Below are 17,299 nucleotides of genomic sequence, written 5' to 3'. Positions count from 1 at the left end.
TATAAAATTAAGTTGCATGTGATTGGAGCACCGTCAAGTAAGTCTGCAGACAGAGAGGGAGAGAGAGAGAGAGAGAGGGCGATGGACTTTATCCATTTATTAATTTAAGGGCAAGCACAACTGGCCATGAGTATCCACCGTCTTAGTCAGAATGGGGAAAGGAAAATGTGGGGGAAAAAAATAAAAAAAGGAAAAATGTAAGTTGAAATTTCAATCATATGAATTTTCAAAGTTCCTTCAAACCGGTAGCGCATTCCCAGGTGAGATATCAAATACAAGGAATATGAAATACGTAATATAAAAATTGTGATTCACATTAGAGCTTAAATGATTGGGTAGTTGATGCACATGGTAAGGAATACTTAAATAGGCCTTCAAATAAATGTTATGATAAGCAGAGTGAGGAAAAATGTGGAGTTTCTTTGGTTATACTTCTCTTTCTATTTGCTATGACGCTTTTTTAAGGTAGTTGATCAATGATCATTTAGTTAGTCCTTATAGCATCAATGTCAACTGGAATTTTTTTTTTTTTTTTTTTTTTAAATCCTCAAGTTGACCATTCTACATGGCAAGAAAAGCCTAAAAATTAAAAAATGAATCATAAATTATAAATATGAGGCTAGAAGAAATTAAGGTCGAATATTAAAGTCAACTTGTCCTCCGTACTTTTAACCAAAAAATAGAAAGAAAAAAAAAAAAAAAAAAAAAACCTCCCTCCGTACACCGTAGGGCTCGTACTGCTTGTGCATCTTGAGAGTCATAAGTCAAATAGCAATGCTAGAGTGGAAAGCAATCAAAAGGCTCATCTTAAACTAATTCCAATAATAATAATAAAGTAAATCTCGATTAATGATAGCACTTGACGAAGAGAACAACTTCCTCCGTAGGTATCTCTCTCTCTCAGAAGCAAAGCAACCCGATCAATATAGCACACTTATTGCAGCTGCACCGAATTCAGAACCCTCTTAAGCTGTAAAGCTGGCTTTTCTTAAATAATACTGGCTAATGGAGCTATGAGAGAATAAGAGTATAGCAGAAAGGGTAGGAACTAATATTTGAAACCTAAATTAATTTTCTCTAAAATTGGATTTTCTTTTTCTTTTTTCTGGTCCGGTTTACAATAATTTCTAAGAGAGAGGCATACAACTCGAAATACATTATCTTGCCTAATGGCTAATAGTTTAAAAGTGCTTCAAACCTCGATGTCTTGGACCTCAGCTTCTTTTTGAAATCCTGTAGTTTTGTACAATTTGTATTTGTATTTTCCATCTTTTTCCCCCCAGATTAAATTTAGAACTGCAACGCCAAGCTTATTTTTCCTACCAACGTTGGGAAGATGTGGTGGACTGTCGAATTATAGAAACTGATCTCCCTAGTGAATCAGGGTGCGTACGTCGTAGTACTTTAATTCAAGTTTTATAATGAAATAAAGTGTACATGCTCTGCTCTTTCGGTTCCAGAACTTAGTTTCACAATAAAAGTTATAAACAGAGTTTCTGCATTTACCCAATTACCTGATCTTAGTTTCACACTAAAAGTTATAAACCGAGTTTCTGCATTTACCCAATTATCTGATGATAAGATTATAGAAAAAAACTAAAATTTCTTAGTAGATTTCAACTTTTTAATAAAAATATACAGTACGAAAATTAATGCTTCCTATGACACATTCTTTTAATGAAAAATTAATATTTGTTTTCTTTTACAAAAAGATTAAAAAAAAAATCTAATTCGAACATAATTTTCAAAAGAACCAAGAAAAAAAAAAAAAAAAAAAAAAAAAAAAAAAAAAACTGGACATAGAATGAGAAAATGAATAAAGCATTTGATACATATGTGACCAAGAGTCAGGCGAAGATTAAAATTCAGCAGTGACTAATTAATTATATGATTGCCACTAGTCAAGAAAATAAAAACTGAAAAAAAAAATTATTGATACATAAAAAATATACAGCGTTGTAAACCACAAAAATATAACATTACATTATGCCAACCAAATTGAAAAATAAAGGTTTCGTTAGATTTGACAATAGAAGCACCGGAAAATAAAAATAAAAGAATGCGCTCCTCAATCCAAATACAAAAACTACAACTGGTTCAAACAAACTCTCCTACATCTAAATCCTAAAGAACTAACAGTCTACAGTGAACAGGACCTATGGTTAAATATCAGTAAGTTCAGATACCCACCGGGACAAAAACAAAAACAAAAGAATAAGAACATACACTAAAGCGAACATGTAGTAGACTGGGAATAGGATCAGAAGAGGCAGCATCCATAATAACTAAGGATTTTGAAATTGCTTCCAAGGATATTCCTACTCAAGCAAGCTCATGCAGCTGCCTGGATCGGCCCATTAGATCTGTAACCACGTCCCCTCCCACGACTTCCCCTACCACGTCCACGGCCTAAAATGAAATTCCATCAATTTAATAACTTCAGCCAACATAACAACATAATCACTAAAAGGTACTTCACTACAGTGGCTAGTTTTACCCTTAGCCATTCCATCCTAATAAAATGAATATTAAACCTTCACTTGCCATATTGGGCCTCACCCCATCAATTTATTTTCCTTCTAGTAAGATGGTAATAATCTCTCAAATCATAATTCATAACTAGTACACCTATTTAAACATTTTTGCTAAGCTAAAAAGAAATCTAAATTTTATGGTAATGCCAAAATTCTGGCTTAGAATAGAACCTGAACAAACCCATTCCAATTACACCTAATACTTACGGATGACATACTACAATACTTATGGCAAAGACAGAGGGACACAAACATAAACCAAACGCACAGAAAATATAGCAAACACAAGTGTTGCAAATACCTCGGCCTTGAACAGGTGCTTCTTGATTGTATCCTCCATCCTGGAAAGTATCAACCTGAGGTCCACTGTAACCACCCCTTCCACGGCCACGAAAACCGCGTCCTCTCCCACGGCCTCTGCCTCTACCACCATTGCCCCTATTACGATCCCAACCTCCATCCTCATATTCAGCAGGCACAAAACCATTACCTGAAATAAAATGTAACTTAATCTTATCACTTAACTGATATTTCTTCATAATCATGATCTGGAGAACCCCTACTTCACAGTTAACAAATCAAGAAATCAGCATCATCATACATTCCCGAACACCATGAATACACCATATGCAGCTTAAAACAACAATGTCCTCTATCATAACCATTAAATTACATCATAATATGGGGCATAAGGCAGCCAATGGTCCTAGAAATGGCACTCATTAGTTCACAAAAAGTGAAAAACTATCCCACTGTGGAACCTAGAGCAAGAAATTTCAAAAAGTACAAGCATGCAAAAACATCTTATAGTGCATATACCTCTGGCCTTTGCCCTTCCTCTGCTGCTCCGTCCCCGACCTCGAGCATTAGGAGAGCCCTCTGCATCATAAACATGATGAAAACAAAAAAAATCTAATAATAACAAAACATATTGATCAACTTTCACGACATGTGGCATTACCTCCTTCATAATCAAAGTCAGTAGACACCTTCACCTGGTCAGCAGGTAATGGAGGCTGGTATCTGAAGGCAGCAGTAGTTATGCATTTTTCAATTTATTTGCATGTAAGAAAACAAATGGATAACAGAGATGTAGCTTATTATTGAATTTTACATCGCGTAGTAAGAAATTTGCATATGAAAATTTACAAATGTCCACGACACAAAGTTTCAAGTAACTGACTACAAAATTAACACCATGAAGTACAAAGCGACAAGTTCCTAAAAAAAACAAAACAAAGAGTCCCATAATTTGTGAGATTGCGCAATTAAGATTATTTGAACACTTCTAGTTCGTAAATTTTGCAAATATATAATCTCAGTGCATTAATCTATAAAATAGTAAGGGAAAGGATGCATACAATATCAGACAAAAAAGTAATTATTACAAACTCACCCAGCAGATGCCTTGTTCAGTTCCTTCTTTGAAAGGGTTATCACTATCATCGACACATGCCTTGTGGTCTCCAAACTGAGAAAGAAATTAAGATGTTGTTAATCAAATTATGATAAAAGAACAAATTGCTGCGAATGAAAAAGGAGATGCAAAAATAGGTCTTACGGTAAGAGGCCTTCCTCAAGGGGCTCCCATGTATCAGTGATGTCTGTGGATCCAATTGAAGTAATCTGATGGAGACCAACAATTCTTCTCTGCAATACAAGTAGATAGCATACATTGTCAGGCCAATCTAAAATGCAGTAGGTCTAAACAGCCAGTTTAATGATGTATAAGTGATTGTATAACCTTGATCAACTCCACAATCGTCACCGTCTTGTTGATAGCTCTTCCCATGGCCTTGAACACAATTTCATTCGATCCTTTTTCCTGCAAGATATTAAAGAAAAGAACAGAAAATTCAAACAAATATCCCAAGCACAAAAGCTCGCTGCATATTATCTCACACATATTATAAACAAACCAGTCCGGCCATCAAGTGCTTCTAAAAGTAGTATAATTTAGCTTACTGCGTAGTGATCATAACATAGTACTTAATCCACTGCCAAATGACAAAACCAGGTCACATTTCAAACAGCCAAGAGCTACCTTATTAACTTCTCTATTCCACAACCTAATGTCTAAAGACTATTAAGTTGTTTCGATAGATAAAATGTTGAAACTTCAATATATTGATTTCAGACCATTCATTTGCAAACCAGGCTTAAACTTGCAATAACATTGTCTGAAATGAAATCACAATCTGAAAAGTGTATCATCAAATCCATGTTTTCCATTTACTTTCCAAAATTACTAACTTTCAAGTATAACCGCCAGCTTTATCAAAACAGTAACTTAATAGGCCATTTGGCCCATCTCAGGGTGTAAACTTATCAGAAGGAAGGAGAGACGAAAATTTTACCCCTAAATAAATGTTAAAAAAAAATAAAAAAAATAAAAAAAAAAAGGAATCGAATAAAAAGTAACTAAGAGAGACCTGAAGTAGGCTCATGGCATAAGTGATATAGTTGCGCATCCTCCCCTGACTTGTGATCCTAATCTCGTTCTCATCGATAGGTGTCTCTGCTCTTGGCTTCTCCACCCTCTGGTACCGATCCATCTACTCCCCCCAAAACATATTTCCATAAGAATCACCAAATTAAAATAAAAATAAAATCAGAAACATGCATCGTAAAGATGAAATCCCAGCAAAATAAGAAAGTCTCTAGCTCTCAAAACTCGCAGCCCAATATTAAAATACATGCTCCAAAAATAAGGAGACTACAGAAAGTACAAAAAAGAAAATAATAATAATTGCACCGCGGAAAATAAAGGAAATCTTTTTTCCTTTTCTTTTTTTTCTGGAAAATGAAAATGAATCGTAGTGGAGAAAGAAGGAGAGGCATGGTTTAGATAAGGAAGGTTACCGTGGGATTCCAAAGGATAAGTTTACGCTCCGCACAGATAGAGCCCTCTTCTACGGCTTCGTTTCTTCTTTTACGCCCTAATTCGCTTACTGTGATGTCTCTTGCCTTATATACCGCCACACTCTTCCAAAACTACCCTAACCACCTCCATTAACCTGAACCTGTCCAAGTGTCCACACGGTTACATCACCCGATTTCTTGTTGTTGTGTTTCCTAAGTTGGGCCTCCGACTAATTATAGCTTGGCCCAATCCCTTGGCCACGAAGTCAATACCATCTTCTTTTGTCAATTTGTTATATTTTTCCTGAAAATTCTGGAGGAAACTCATTTATAATCCAATAGTAAAGTTTAATTTCTACATTCTAATTCTTCATTTATATAAATAATGTTATTCACAATCAAAATCATGATATTTTTACCAATCAATGAAAATGTTTTTTACTTTATAGTCTGTTTCAATAATTTACAATTTTCATAATTATATATTTATGTTCGATGTTTTAATATATAATGTTTATTAAAAAAATGTTTTGATATGTATATATCCAGAAATTTAATAATCTCTTTTCCCCTTCTTTCTACTAATTTCCAAACAGGCTTTTATTAATCCAAAGTGTATAAAGATTATTTGAGCGTATAAGGTGTCTATTTCAGTAAAGTAGTAAATTGCGATGTTTTTGTTTATCTTGCGGACCAAATTTAATACGGTTTCCCAACAGATGATACTGAAAACAGTATTCTACCTACTTTTGATGGGCGTTTTTGGTAGATGAGAGTCCGTTCCCGTTAAAAGTGTATAAATTAAACAACCCAAAATCCAATCCCGAGTTACGTACCAACTGCAACCTCTAATTTAGATTATCGTAGTGATTGGAAGAGGGTGCCTGCAAGATATTACAAATACTTGTAACAAGTTTAACTAAAAGAGATACAAATGCATCGGTAAACCGCAAAAATAAATACTCCATCCCACACATTACAAAACATTTATTCCATGCTCACAAACAAAATATACACATGGCTCCCCCCTACCAGCACGGTGCTCTCACAAACCATGCACGTCAAGCATAGCACAAAGACCAAGGTGTTACAAAGTTAAATAGCAAATCCTACACAAGCAAAAACATAGATTGTCCTCGATCTTGGGACCCCTTTTACCAATTATTGGATCCATGAAGGTTTTCCAAGCAGGAATTCTATTGCAATCTATTAAGGAGGCAACATAAACCATTAAGGAAGAAAGGTTCCATACTCTCAAATCACTATACTGTAAGACAGAAAACATTCGGTATAAAACATAATCAGGAAATATGATAAATAGAATAGAATGAAAGAAATAAAAGAACGTTGGAATATTTCATGCTCATGCAATCTCACATAAAAGGGTTTTCTTTGTAGCATATGTTATGTTTTAAATAAAATTATCTGCAAACCTTGAAGGAAACCGATCATTTTTCTGAATGTTGAAGCTAAGATTCAACGGCAGTAAAATAGGAGTTCCCAACTACTTCTGCTACAGATTTCACAATTGCACTGAGAACAGAAACACACAAGTGGGTGCTCAGCATGGTGTAGCTGGTCAAATTTCCCCATCATATATGAATCAGAAAAAGACCAATGCCAGAGCTATCCAAGGGTATTCAAACTCAGAGCTGATAGCTAATTAAGTAAACCATGACATAATGATCTTAACATGATGCCTGCGTATGCTTCAGATTTTAGAATATGTCCAGTCCACTAAATGCAGAGAGAACTACACGAGTGAAAATGCTATTGCATCAAACCCTTCGTTGCTCCATGAAAAATTGGCTTCTTTTAGTATACTTCTCTTTTTTTATTATTGTTTTTTTTTTTTTTTTTCCCAACCCGTATGATAGGACATAAGTTTTTCTTAAGTATGGATTTGACCTCTTTAGAACCTTACGGACTCACTTTCCATAGTAGGTTTTCAGTTTTAAAGTTTAAATCTCTAGTTTTCTTATATATTTGATTACTTCACCATTATCAAAATAATACTATTTTACTTTTCTTCTTTAAGTTTTACCTCTCGTTTTACTATTTCCATATAGCTTTCTCTTCGGTATACTAGTAAATTTAGCTTTGAAACTAAAAAAATAAAAAAATAAAAAAAGTAAACTGGAAAATTGCACCAAGCTCTTGTCATCTTGCAAAACAAGTTAAAACGGTTTCCCAAAAACAGGTTTCCTTCTAGTTATATTTGGTGGGCGTTTTTGGTAGGTGCCTGCAAGATATTACAAATACTTTTGTGAGCTTTAATTAAAGGAGATACCAATGCATCGGTAAACAAACATACATACTTCTCCTACATTACAAAACATTTTATTCCATGCTCACAAACTGAATATATGTATAAGTGACCCCCCTACAAATATCGTGCTTATTCTTTCGACAAACCATGCACGTCAAGCAGAGTACAAAGAGCCAAGGTGTTGCAAAGTTAAATAGCAAGTCTTTCATAAGAAAAAATGCACGTTGTCCTCCCTTTTGGGACCCTTTCTACCAATCAGTGGATCAATGATGGTTTTCCAGTCAGCAAAATCTAATGCAGAGCCAGCATCAGGCAATACAAATCCATTAAGGAAGAAAGTTGGTGTACCATACACCCCTCTCAAAGCACTGTACTGCAAGACAGTAGACATTCGCATATTTTAAATAATCAGAAATGATGATAAATAGAGTTACAAATAATAATATAAAGTCAAATATTTCTAGATAAACTGGTGAAAGGGTTCCGTAACTTTTATTGTGTGCACCAGTAGAAGTTAACTACATATGTTTAGAATGAAATAGATCAGCTGCAAACCTTGAAGGAAACCCTTGTTTTGAGATCGGTATTCCGATCATTGAAGCCAGATCGCACAGCACCATAATAGGATTTACCAACTACTTCAGCTACAGATTTCACAATTTCATCGATAACAGAGGCCTTAGACAAGTTGAGAGTTTGAGCATTGTAAAACTTCTCCTGTATAACATTATGAAACAGGCCTACATGAAACTTGGAAAGTTACAACAATTGAATATAGTGGCTAGAAATTAAAACGTGCAACCAAATATCAATCTAAACAGAGAAGTGAATGTGTCACATAGTGTACCCCTGTCCTAAGTCTTCGATCATATGAATTAGAAAGGGATATATGTTAGAGCCATCCCAGCGTAATAAAACTCAGAAATAAAAACTAAATAAGGAGACATAATGATGTTAATTTGATTGCCCCAAGAAGCTTCAGATTTTAGAATATGTCCAATGCAGACACAGTCGCAGCATCTAATAACAACATGCTGCACTGCTAAGTTGGGATAAATTTTATTGAACACGGCAACAAAATTTAATTCAAACCCATTAAGATATCATGTCAAAGGAGTCACCGAATGAAAGAAATTTGAAATTAAAAACTAAAATTATTTTACAAACTCAACGATAAATCATAGACAGAGCAGTTGTTAAGTTGTCTATAGTTTCCTGCTTACTATTGTAAATATAAATGATATCTGTGTAATTAGACAAGTAAATCCATAAAAACGGGAACACAAACCTGATGCTTGAAGAACCACTCCAATATTTCGAATGTAGCTGAACTATTAAGATTGTTCACGATGTGTATAGCACGTGAAGAAGCGAAAGCATAGTCATGGTAACTAGAGCATTCATAAAACAGAAAACGTTATTATCTTTCTGAAAGCTAACTGACATTATACATTCATCATGTTCTGAAGAATAGAAACAATCTAACATGGTTCAAAGGTCCAGAGTTTTCAGTTCTCAATTTCAAGAAATATGTATTTGATTTCTTTTCTAATCTTTACTTACAAAACACAGACCACCAAAGTATGCGGTTTTACTCAAAGAGGGAACATCCTATAATCTTTGAAAAATTAAGAGAATAAATTGATAAAAACTTCATTGCAAGAAGCCAAGAATAAACCTTTTTGACATGGAATAAGATTCGACTTTGCAAATTGAGTAATACATATATTTAGAACAAGCAAATGCTTTTTCGCAAGGCACACACGACACTAGAGTCTCAATGACCATAAACAATCGTAATAAAGCTCCGGCAACAATAAGCAACTATACAAAGAATCAAAATACAGTAATTTGAATGAATAGTTGTAGTCGTCAGAAATAAACATAAAAATCTCCGTGTGAGTTTAATTTAACTCACTGTCAATTCGAGCTACGAGAACGCATGCTAAGTAAATCTAATTTGAATATGATATTTTTCAAAAAATTTCTTCTTCTTCTTCTTCTTCTTTTTTCTTTTTTATTTTTTTATTTTTATTTTTTTTCTAAACCAAACAGACGCCAAAATGAAATTGAGAGAGAATTTACTGACGGTAAAGGCAATAGGTGAACGACAAGAGCAACACGAGAGCCATAGTGCTCTAGAGCTTGTTTGAGAGGTGGCCATGCGTCCCTGCTATCAGGGCAAACTGGGTCGACGAACGCTTCGATCAGAATCGCATCCCAGTTGACTCGGTGTCTTCCGTACACGAACCCATCAAGTTTTGCAGGTGGAAGCGCCTGCGCACAAACATTGGATTTGGAAACAAGGATGAACAACAACAAAAACAACAAAGCTGATTGCAAAATCAGAGGCGAGTTCTTCGTTCTCTGCATCATTGGGTCTCTCTGCTTTCACTTTAATAAACCGCAATGAATCTTCCCAAGAAAACGAAAATGGTACAGAGATGCTGGCTGAATGCAATCCTTTTATATGTAATCTTTTATTTATTTAAAAAATAATAATAATAAATAAATAAATAAATAAATAAACCTTTTTTTGTTTGCTTGGATTTGAACGAGTAATGACGTTGACTTCAACTTTTATCTTGGTATTTGTAATTTGCCCTTCGAAGCAAAACGAATTCGCCTTTTCTACCAGGCCATGCAATTTTTATAGGGGTACGTTCGACATTTGGCTTCATTCTATCGCACGCTTTCGGCGAGTTGTCACCCTAATGTCTACTCTGCCCTCCTCTGATGCCACAATATTTAAGAGTATCAATTATTTCATAAAAAAATCCTTCCACTGAGATATGGATATTTTTCCTAGCATAATGAATTTTTTTGGGTCAATTTTCGGCCACAAAAAAAAAATATATATATATATATATATATATTTTTTTTTTTTTTGGTAAAAAGATTACGTCATTTTGTAAACAAAAATGAAAGGATTTCACCTTAATGTAATCGAATCCAGGATCTCGAACTCGAAGAGTATTCCCACCGGAAGCCAAGCGTACCAATGCTTCAGCATAATGAAATTGATTATAACGTTTTTTAATGTTGTTTTTCTGGGATTGAGACTCGATTACCGTTATTGAAGTAGAATACCGGATCTAGTGTCTGGGTTTTCTTGAGACTCACTTGTGCAATACTCTTTTGCCCTTTTATGATGAGCCAGAGCCGCCCAAACTGAAAGTGGAAATGTCATTATGCCACTAGATGTAGATGCGTTGAGGAGAAAGAAACAAGGTCCACTATTGTAAGATGAGGAATATGGTTTTAGGAACCTAATGCTGTTTCATGGTCATGAAAAAGAATGATCTAAAATTTCTGTCCTATATATTATATGCTGACACCATATCTCTGTTTCAGAAGGTTATATATAGAATTCTAGTGCTCTGCTTCCTTGGGAAAATAGATTTTAATTTTGCGATCCGCATCATAATTTTGTGAGCAAGTAAATATTAGTTCTTGCAATGCTGTGATATATTAGCAACTACAGGGCAGCTGAGAAAATGGCTTTGTGGACGCTGTATTTTGGTTTAAGAACCAAGAAGGGCAAAGCAGATGAGGGCTGGGAGTACATTTTTAATAAGCATCCCCGAAGAGGAAGAGCACTATGTCTGCATGAGGTGGCACTTGTAGGCGGTACAAGAAAACTTGAAGGGGCTTACTTTTATCCCATGATATAAAGGAAACGCTTTTCAAACGCTTGCTTGTGTTTGGGGAGCATCGCTAAAAGTAGCTCACAATAATATTCATTTTGGAGAGGCTTCTGCAAAAGAACACAAAACGTGACCAAAGAATCCAAGGGCATCTGGAACTTCGATTTTCCTTTCCATTATAAATACATTTATATGCTTCCAAGAGCATCTGGAAATTTTCCACAGGAACCAAATTAGTCAAAAGTTACATGAACTATGAATGGAGACGAAGAAATCAGGCTACTATCTCACTTTTAGCTTGTGCTGCTGGACAAAGCGAGGGGGACAAGGTGGGGATCTGGTGCGTACACAGTGAGAATTAGCCAGTGCCACAATATTTGGGCTGCTGACCAATCAAGAACCTTGGAATCTATGGTGGCTGTCATTCTCTTATAAAATTAACATCCTGATTTAAAAATAGAGAAATTTCTGTTGGAGACACTAATCGCTTCCCATCATTTCGAAGATTTAGTGGTATGTTCTTGCCGGGTACTTCCATTTCAATGTTTTTACCTGCACTCTGATGCACCACCAAATAACGAAATGGCTCCTCATAGAATAGCAGTTTGTATTTGTGGGATTCTCTCATTTTTAAGTATTTGTTCCGCATTCAATAACATCAGTACATTGAACATCTTTCAGGAATATGCTTACTTAAATTCAATTGGCTTTAAATCCCATCCTCCTACTAAAATATTCCTTCTGTGCCATGGGAAATATGCTGTCATCTTGCCAGGGCTGACTTATCGAAAGTGTTCTAGAATCTTATTTTCAAATGGTTTTATAGAAGGCTCATATGCCTTATGTTTCAGCATTCTATTAGTGGTTTAAATTTTTTTGTGTTGTTGTCATTTGTTTATTTAGTTTATTGGGCCATAAATAGATGATAGCTTCAGATACCAGCTTGATCTAAATCTGAATGCAAGATTCAGTCACTTCCATTGTTCTGATTGTCTTTTTGTTTCAGATTCAATCCATGGGAGTTAAAAGATATTTCTGTGAGTATTGTTCAATGACAAGACATTTTTAAAAGCTTGTAACTTGTCGAGGTGAAAACAAAGGGCTGAAAGCTTCTCTGATTTGTCGATGCAAGCTTTCTACAATTAATTGCCTCACAAGCTATAGGGTCGCTGCTCTTTCTTTACCTCTGATCATCTCCATAGCTACTCCATAATTAAATTTAACAGAAGCAATTCATATTTCCCTTTGCCTATGACCAAAAAGTTGAATATAGAACCCCACAAAACTTTTTAACTTTACAGCCCAGAAGCAATGACCAATGAGATCTTTACTTTAAGCTCAAGAAGCTTAAAAATAAAACGAATAAGTAAAAAAGCTATTATTTTGCGGTGCATTTAGTATTAACCAAAGGAAGAACTACTTTAAATATTGGTATTTCTATGGTTCTACCACTACCCAGCAGGCCTAGCCCTACAGGGGCCCACGCGCAATCAGTGGGTTTTTCCAAAACTTGTATTAAAGCCAGGGCAGCGCCATTAGAGTCCGCGTAGTTTTTATTCGGAACAAATATTAAATTAGGATATAAATTTCGAATCAAAATCTCTCAGCTTCGATTCACCCAAAAAAAATAAAAAAACAAAAATCTCACGGCTTCACTGTCCGAGTCATATTGAGAACGGAGAAAAGCACTCTGATTTTTTTCCCCCTTTTTTTTTTTGGGGTGGGGGGAATAAAAGCACTCCGATCTGAGTCATATCAGAGGCAGCATACCACATAAAAGAAGAGGTTAGAAACGTATTTTTTTCCATATGTTCGTCGGCTTTTTACATTTTCGTGAAATACGAAATAAACCACTCACTTCCTTTCCCATATAGCCGTTATATACCCCAGAAGGCAACAACCATTACACGTTACTTTCCTCACTCTCTCACCCATACTTTCCCACCTCAGATTCCAGCCACCTGAGCACCACCCTCTCAAATAACCAATCTCCTTGAGGGAAAAGAAGAAAACTCCAATTTGGCGCTATGTTGTGCAGTGAACACCCCCAACCAAGACCTCCACTTCTCTGCCAACCACCTTAAATCTCCGCCACTCGCTCAGGACAGGCACCGTCTACCCCTAGTTTACAACAAAAAGACAAAAAAGAAAAAAAAGAACGACAGGACTGGCGAGCGGAATGCTTGTATCGGTTTTTTTGGCACTTTTTCTACCGTGCGCCGGCATGACAGCTGTGTTCATAGTCTATGTTTGTCTCCTATGGTACACCACAAATAATAACCGGAGCGAATTCCAATCGCCGGTGAAGCCGGTTACGGAGAAAGGGTTGTCGGCCTCGGAGCTTGAGAAATTGCCGAAAATCACCGGGAAAGAGCTCGTGATGGCGACTGAGTGTGCGGTCTGTCTGGACGAGATCGAGGGGGAGCAACCTGCTCGGCTGGTTCCTGGTTGCAATCACGGCTTCCATCTGGAATGTGCTGATGCCTGGCTTTCTAAGCATTCGGTTTGTCCGGTGTGTAGGGCCAAGCTTGATCCTCAGTTTCTAAATGCCTCTGAAAATGAAAATCCATGCTAAATTAATTTACTTTTAAAAATTTAATCTTTAAATTCCGGTATTATATGTCTTGGTTAGGGTTTGGAGTTTCTCAGGATAGCGACTTCTCATCTCATCTTTTGTGTGTTGAATCATGATGCCCATTATCATTACCATTTTTATTATTATAATCATCATCATCATTAGTATTTAATTGAATGTTTTGTTGATAAGAACGACAATATTCAAATCAAGCATTCAAACTTTCCCGACTTTTGAGTATACACAAAATAAAGTGATAATAGGAAAATAAAGTGAAATTAATTAAAAATAGATTAAAATAAGAGTTTAAGTCATGAACCATAATTGAGTTTTGTGGAGGCGTGTCATGATTAAACTTCTGCCGCTGTCAACTCATACTTATCTAATCCAATAAGTGCTTGCCACGTCAAGGCCTAATTGCTTCTATGGGACAAGGTAGTCCCAGGAGCAGGACCAAGGCAAAACAGCTTGGCGTGCTTAGCAAGCTTTAGACAACAAACCAAATCGGTGCATGGATGTGTTTGGTGGCGGCAAGCTGGCGTTGCATCGGCAACTGAGAAACTAGCAGTTTAATGGAAAGCCCACAGGTTTCGATTTGTGTGCAAAGTTGAAGGCTTTCTATTAATGGCTTCCCCACCTGAAAGAAAGATTTAGTACGCATATTTCCATCTTACTCTCTCACGTGGATGCAAATACGATCGACAAAATATGTCGATATTTTCATATGTTTTAAATTTTTTTTTATGTTCTATATTTATACATTATTTATACATTGATATGTTGAATATTGATAAAGTATGAATTTATTATTGGCAAATGTTGATGATAATATTGAATAGATATAAGTGGTGTTAATAATTATTAATGAAAATTGAAAAAATATATTTTTATAGAAATATTAGAAAAATAGCATAATTATTAATAATATCGATATGCAAGATTTAAAATATTCAATATTTTTTTGATATTTTTATTTTTTAAAGAAGTCAAAATAAAATTTAAATTTAATATGGAAATATATAGAATTTTAGTAATATCCATTAAAAATTTTAAAATTTTGACAAAATTTTTATAGAAATTTGCATAAAATATATACATCAAATTCTTAACGATTTGATTAAAAAATATATAATTTATATGCAAATTTTTAAAATTTTTATGAAATTTCCATTGAAATTTCGAAAATATCCGATATTTTTTAAATTCGTTTAAAAAAATTCATAAATATTATTGATATTTAGTAAAAAAATTTATCAAATTAATTTTATTGATAATTTTTTATCTTTTTAATTGTTTTTTAAACATTTAGTTATATAAGTAAGATAGAATCAATTGAATTAAATAACGTTAATAAGTTTTATTTATTTATTGAATTTCAATAAAGTAAAAATATAAAAATTATGAATTATATTTTTAAATTTTGAAATCATAATATGTAAAACTATAATGGAAGATGATGATGAAGAGGGCAATTAAATATACCAATGGATTAGAGATGTTTATTTAGATGATTATGAAGGGAATCCTAATTCAAATATTGCTCAACAAGCTGAAAAAGATAGAGTAAATGTTTAAAAAGTGATTGCTGAAAAAATAAATTTTAGCAATAGTGATTCATTTCAAAGGCTTATGAAAGAGCAATTAAAACTACTAGTGCTTCAGATTCATCAGGTGGTACACATTCATAATTTAAGACTTCTAGTAGTCACTCTATTTTTAGTGGTGATGAAAATAACTTCAATAAATTATCTGACTTACAAGTTAGAAGAGATAGTGACCAAAGAGAATCACCAAGTTAAAAAGTTAGATTAAGTCCATTTACTGGTGAAAAATATTACACACATGTAACACAAGATGAAGATTATAGGAGTAGAGATGCAGGTCAAGGATTCGGTACTGTTGGAAAAGACTACACACGTAAACAAAAATTTATAATGAAGATGCCACAACAATAAAAAAAATTCAATTTCTATGAATTTTAGATCTATGAGGGTTGGAAGTCATTTTCATAATTCTTATTTAATAGATATGTATGGAATGTCATCAAGTAGCAACTCAGGGGTACCATATCAAACTCAACCATCAGAAAGTAGTAGTTATGCACATAGTCAACTAATAATGCAAGATCCATGTGGTTGACATATTAATAATTATATACAAAATTATCAGAAAGATACATCTTTTCATAACTATTTCTCACATTTCACATCTCAAAATTAAAATAAGATAAAAATCGATGATTTTCAACCACCGAAAAGTTCTATATGGTATTAAGATGACATTTATGAACTACAATGTAATTGTAATAATCGTTTTATATATTTTAGTTAATAAATAATTTTAACATATATATATATTTTATATATTTTTATTAATAACAATTCATCTATGGTTATTAATGCTTATTAAAAATCAATTCACTAAGAAGAATATAATATCCATTCAATATTTTAACAAGTTTTATAATTAATTTGATAATCAATTGATTAAATAAGCTAATTCTAAATTTTTAATAAAAAATTTTACTTTTTAAAACAAAATTTTATTATTTTTTATAATTTTTTTTATCGATATTCAATATTTTTCCGATATTTTCATGAAAATTTTCATATTTTAAACTTTCGATATTTCCATCAATATCGATTTTTTGAATCTTGTCGATATATACTATCTTATTATCAATTATTAATAACTTTTTTTATTTTTTAATAAAAATAAAAATTAACCATTGTAGTTTGCAATTTATGTATTTTAGATAATATCGGTTTGTAGATTTTTTATAATTATATAGAAAATTTTTCTAATATGATAAATTAAAATATCTATCATTATATGCACAAAACATTTGGATATGATTGTCAATTTAAAATATTAAGTAGTTTTTTTTATGTTAACGATGCATTATAAATTATATTTGAAAATTTTATATATTTTAATATTATTTATTATATTTTATGTATTTTGATACTAACAAATATTGTATTTTCTTTATTTGTAATAAATTTTAATATTTATAAACTATTTTATTATAATTATATTTTTATATTATTTTACTATATTAATTATTTCATATGTAAAAATTTATATTTTAAATTAAATATTTACAATTTTTGTATTATCGATATTTTAATCAATATTTTCATAAAATTATACATTTAATATTTTTATGGTTGCTCTCTTTTTCTCTTTCAAAATATAAGTAAAATTAACGTTCATCTTTTATCAGCTTAAGTTTTTGAAATAAGTGGTATTTCAACTTGGTATCAGAGTCACAGATCTAAGAGGTTCAAAACTCAACAATTCCATCCAAGAATTTAAAACATATGTAAAGATCCAAAAAAGTTCAAAAAGAGAGGAACATGTATACAAGAAAAATATTAGCAAAAAATATAAATAAAATAAAAATACATCT

General features: G+C 33.3%; 3 protein-coding genes across 3 annotated transcripts; 1 reads left to right on the top strand and 2 right to left on the bottom strand.

Annotated features, from left to right (window-relative positions):
• Positions 1-1,910: 1,910 nt before the first annotated feature.
• On the bottom strand, positions 1,911-5,539 carry LOC107422410 (uncharacterized). The gene is made up of 9 exons (XM_016031847.4): positions 5,397-5,539; positions 4,967-5,089; positions 4,279-4,359; positions 4,096-4,184; positions 3,931-4,005; positions 3,496-3,557; positions 3,354-3,413; positions 2,836-3,024; positions 1,911-2,409 (listed from the first exon to the last, which is right to left on the bottom strand). The coding sequence occupies exons 2-9, from the start codon at positions 5,087-5,089 to the stop codon at positions 2,333-2,335; spliced, it is 756 nt and encodes a 251-aa protein (XP_015887333.1). The 5' UTR covers positions 5,397-5,539; the 3' UTR covers positions 1,911-2,332.
• Positions 4,966-10,132, bottom strand: LOC107422866 (uncharacterized). Its single transcript, XM_016032376.4, has 5 exons — positions 9,755-10,132; positions 8,954-9,056; positions 8,221-8,382; positions 5,397-8,038; positions 4,966-5,089 (listed from the first exon to the last, which is right to left on the bottom strand). The coding sequence occupies exons 1-4, from the start codon at positions 10,039-10,041 to the stop codon at positions 7,871-7,873; spliced, it is 720 nt and encodes a 239-aa protein (XP_015887862.1). The 5' UTR covers positions 10,042-10,132; the 3' UTR covers positions 4,966-5,089; positions 5,397-7,870.
• A 3,404-nt stretch (positions 10,133-13,536) lies between these two features.
• Positions 13,537-13,887, top strand: LOC107422320 (E3 ubiquitin-protein ligase ATL23). Its single transcript, XM_016031760.1, has one exon. The coding sequence runs from the start codon at positions 13,537-13,539 to the stop codon at positions 13,885-13,887; it is 351 nt and encodes a 116-aa protein (XP_015887246.1).
• The last annotated feature ends 3,412 nt before the right edge of the window (positions 13,888-17,299 follow it).

This window comes from Ziziphus jujuba, chromosome 5 (genome assembly GCF_031755915.1).
Source record: "Ziziphus jujuba cultivar Dongzao chromosome 5, ASM3175591v1".
Lineage (NCBI taxonomy): Eukaryota > Viridiplantae > Streptophyta > Magnoliopsida > Rosales > Rhamnaceae > Ziziphus > Ziziphus jujuba.
Note: the sequence above shows the minus strand (reverse complement) of the source record. Positions and strands in the feature narration are given on the sequence as shown.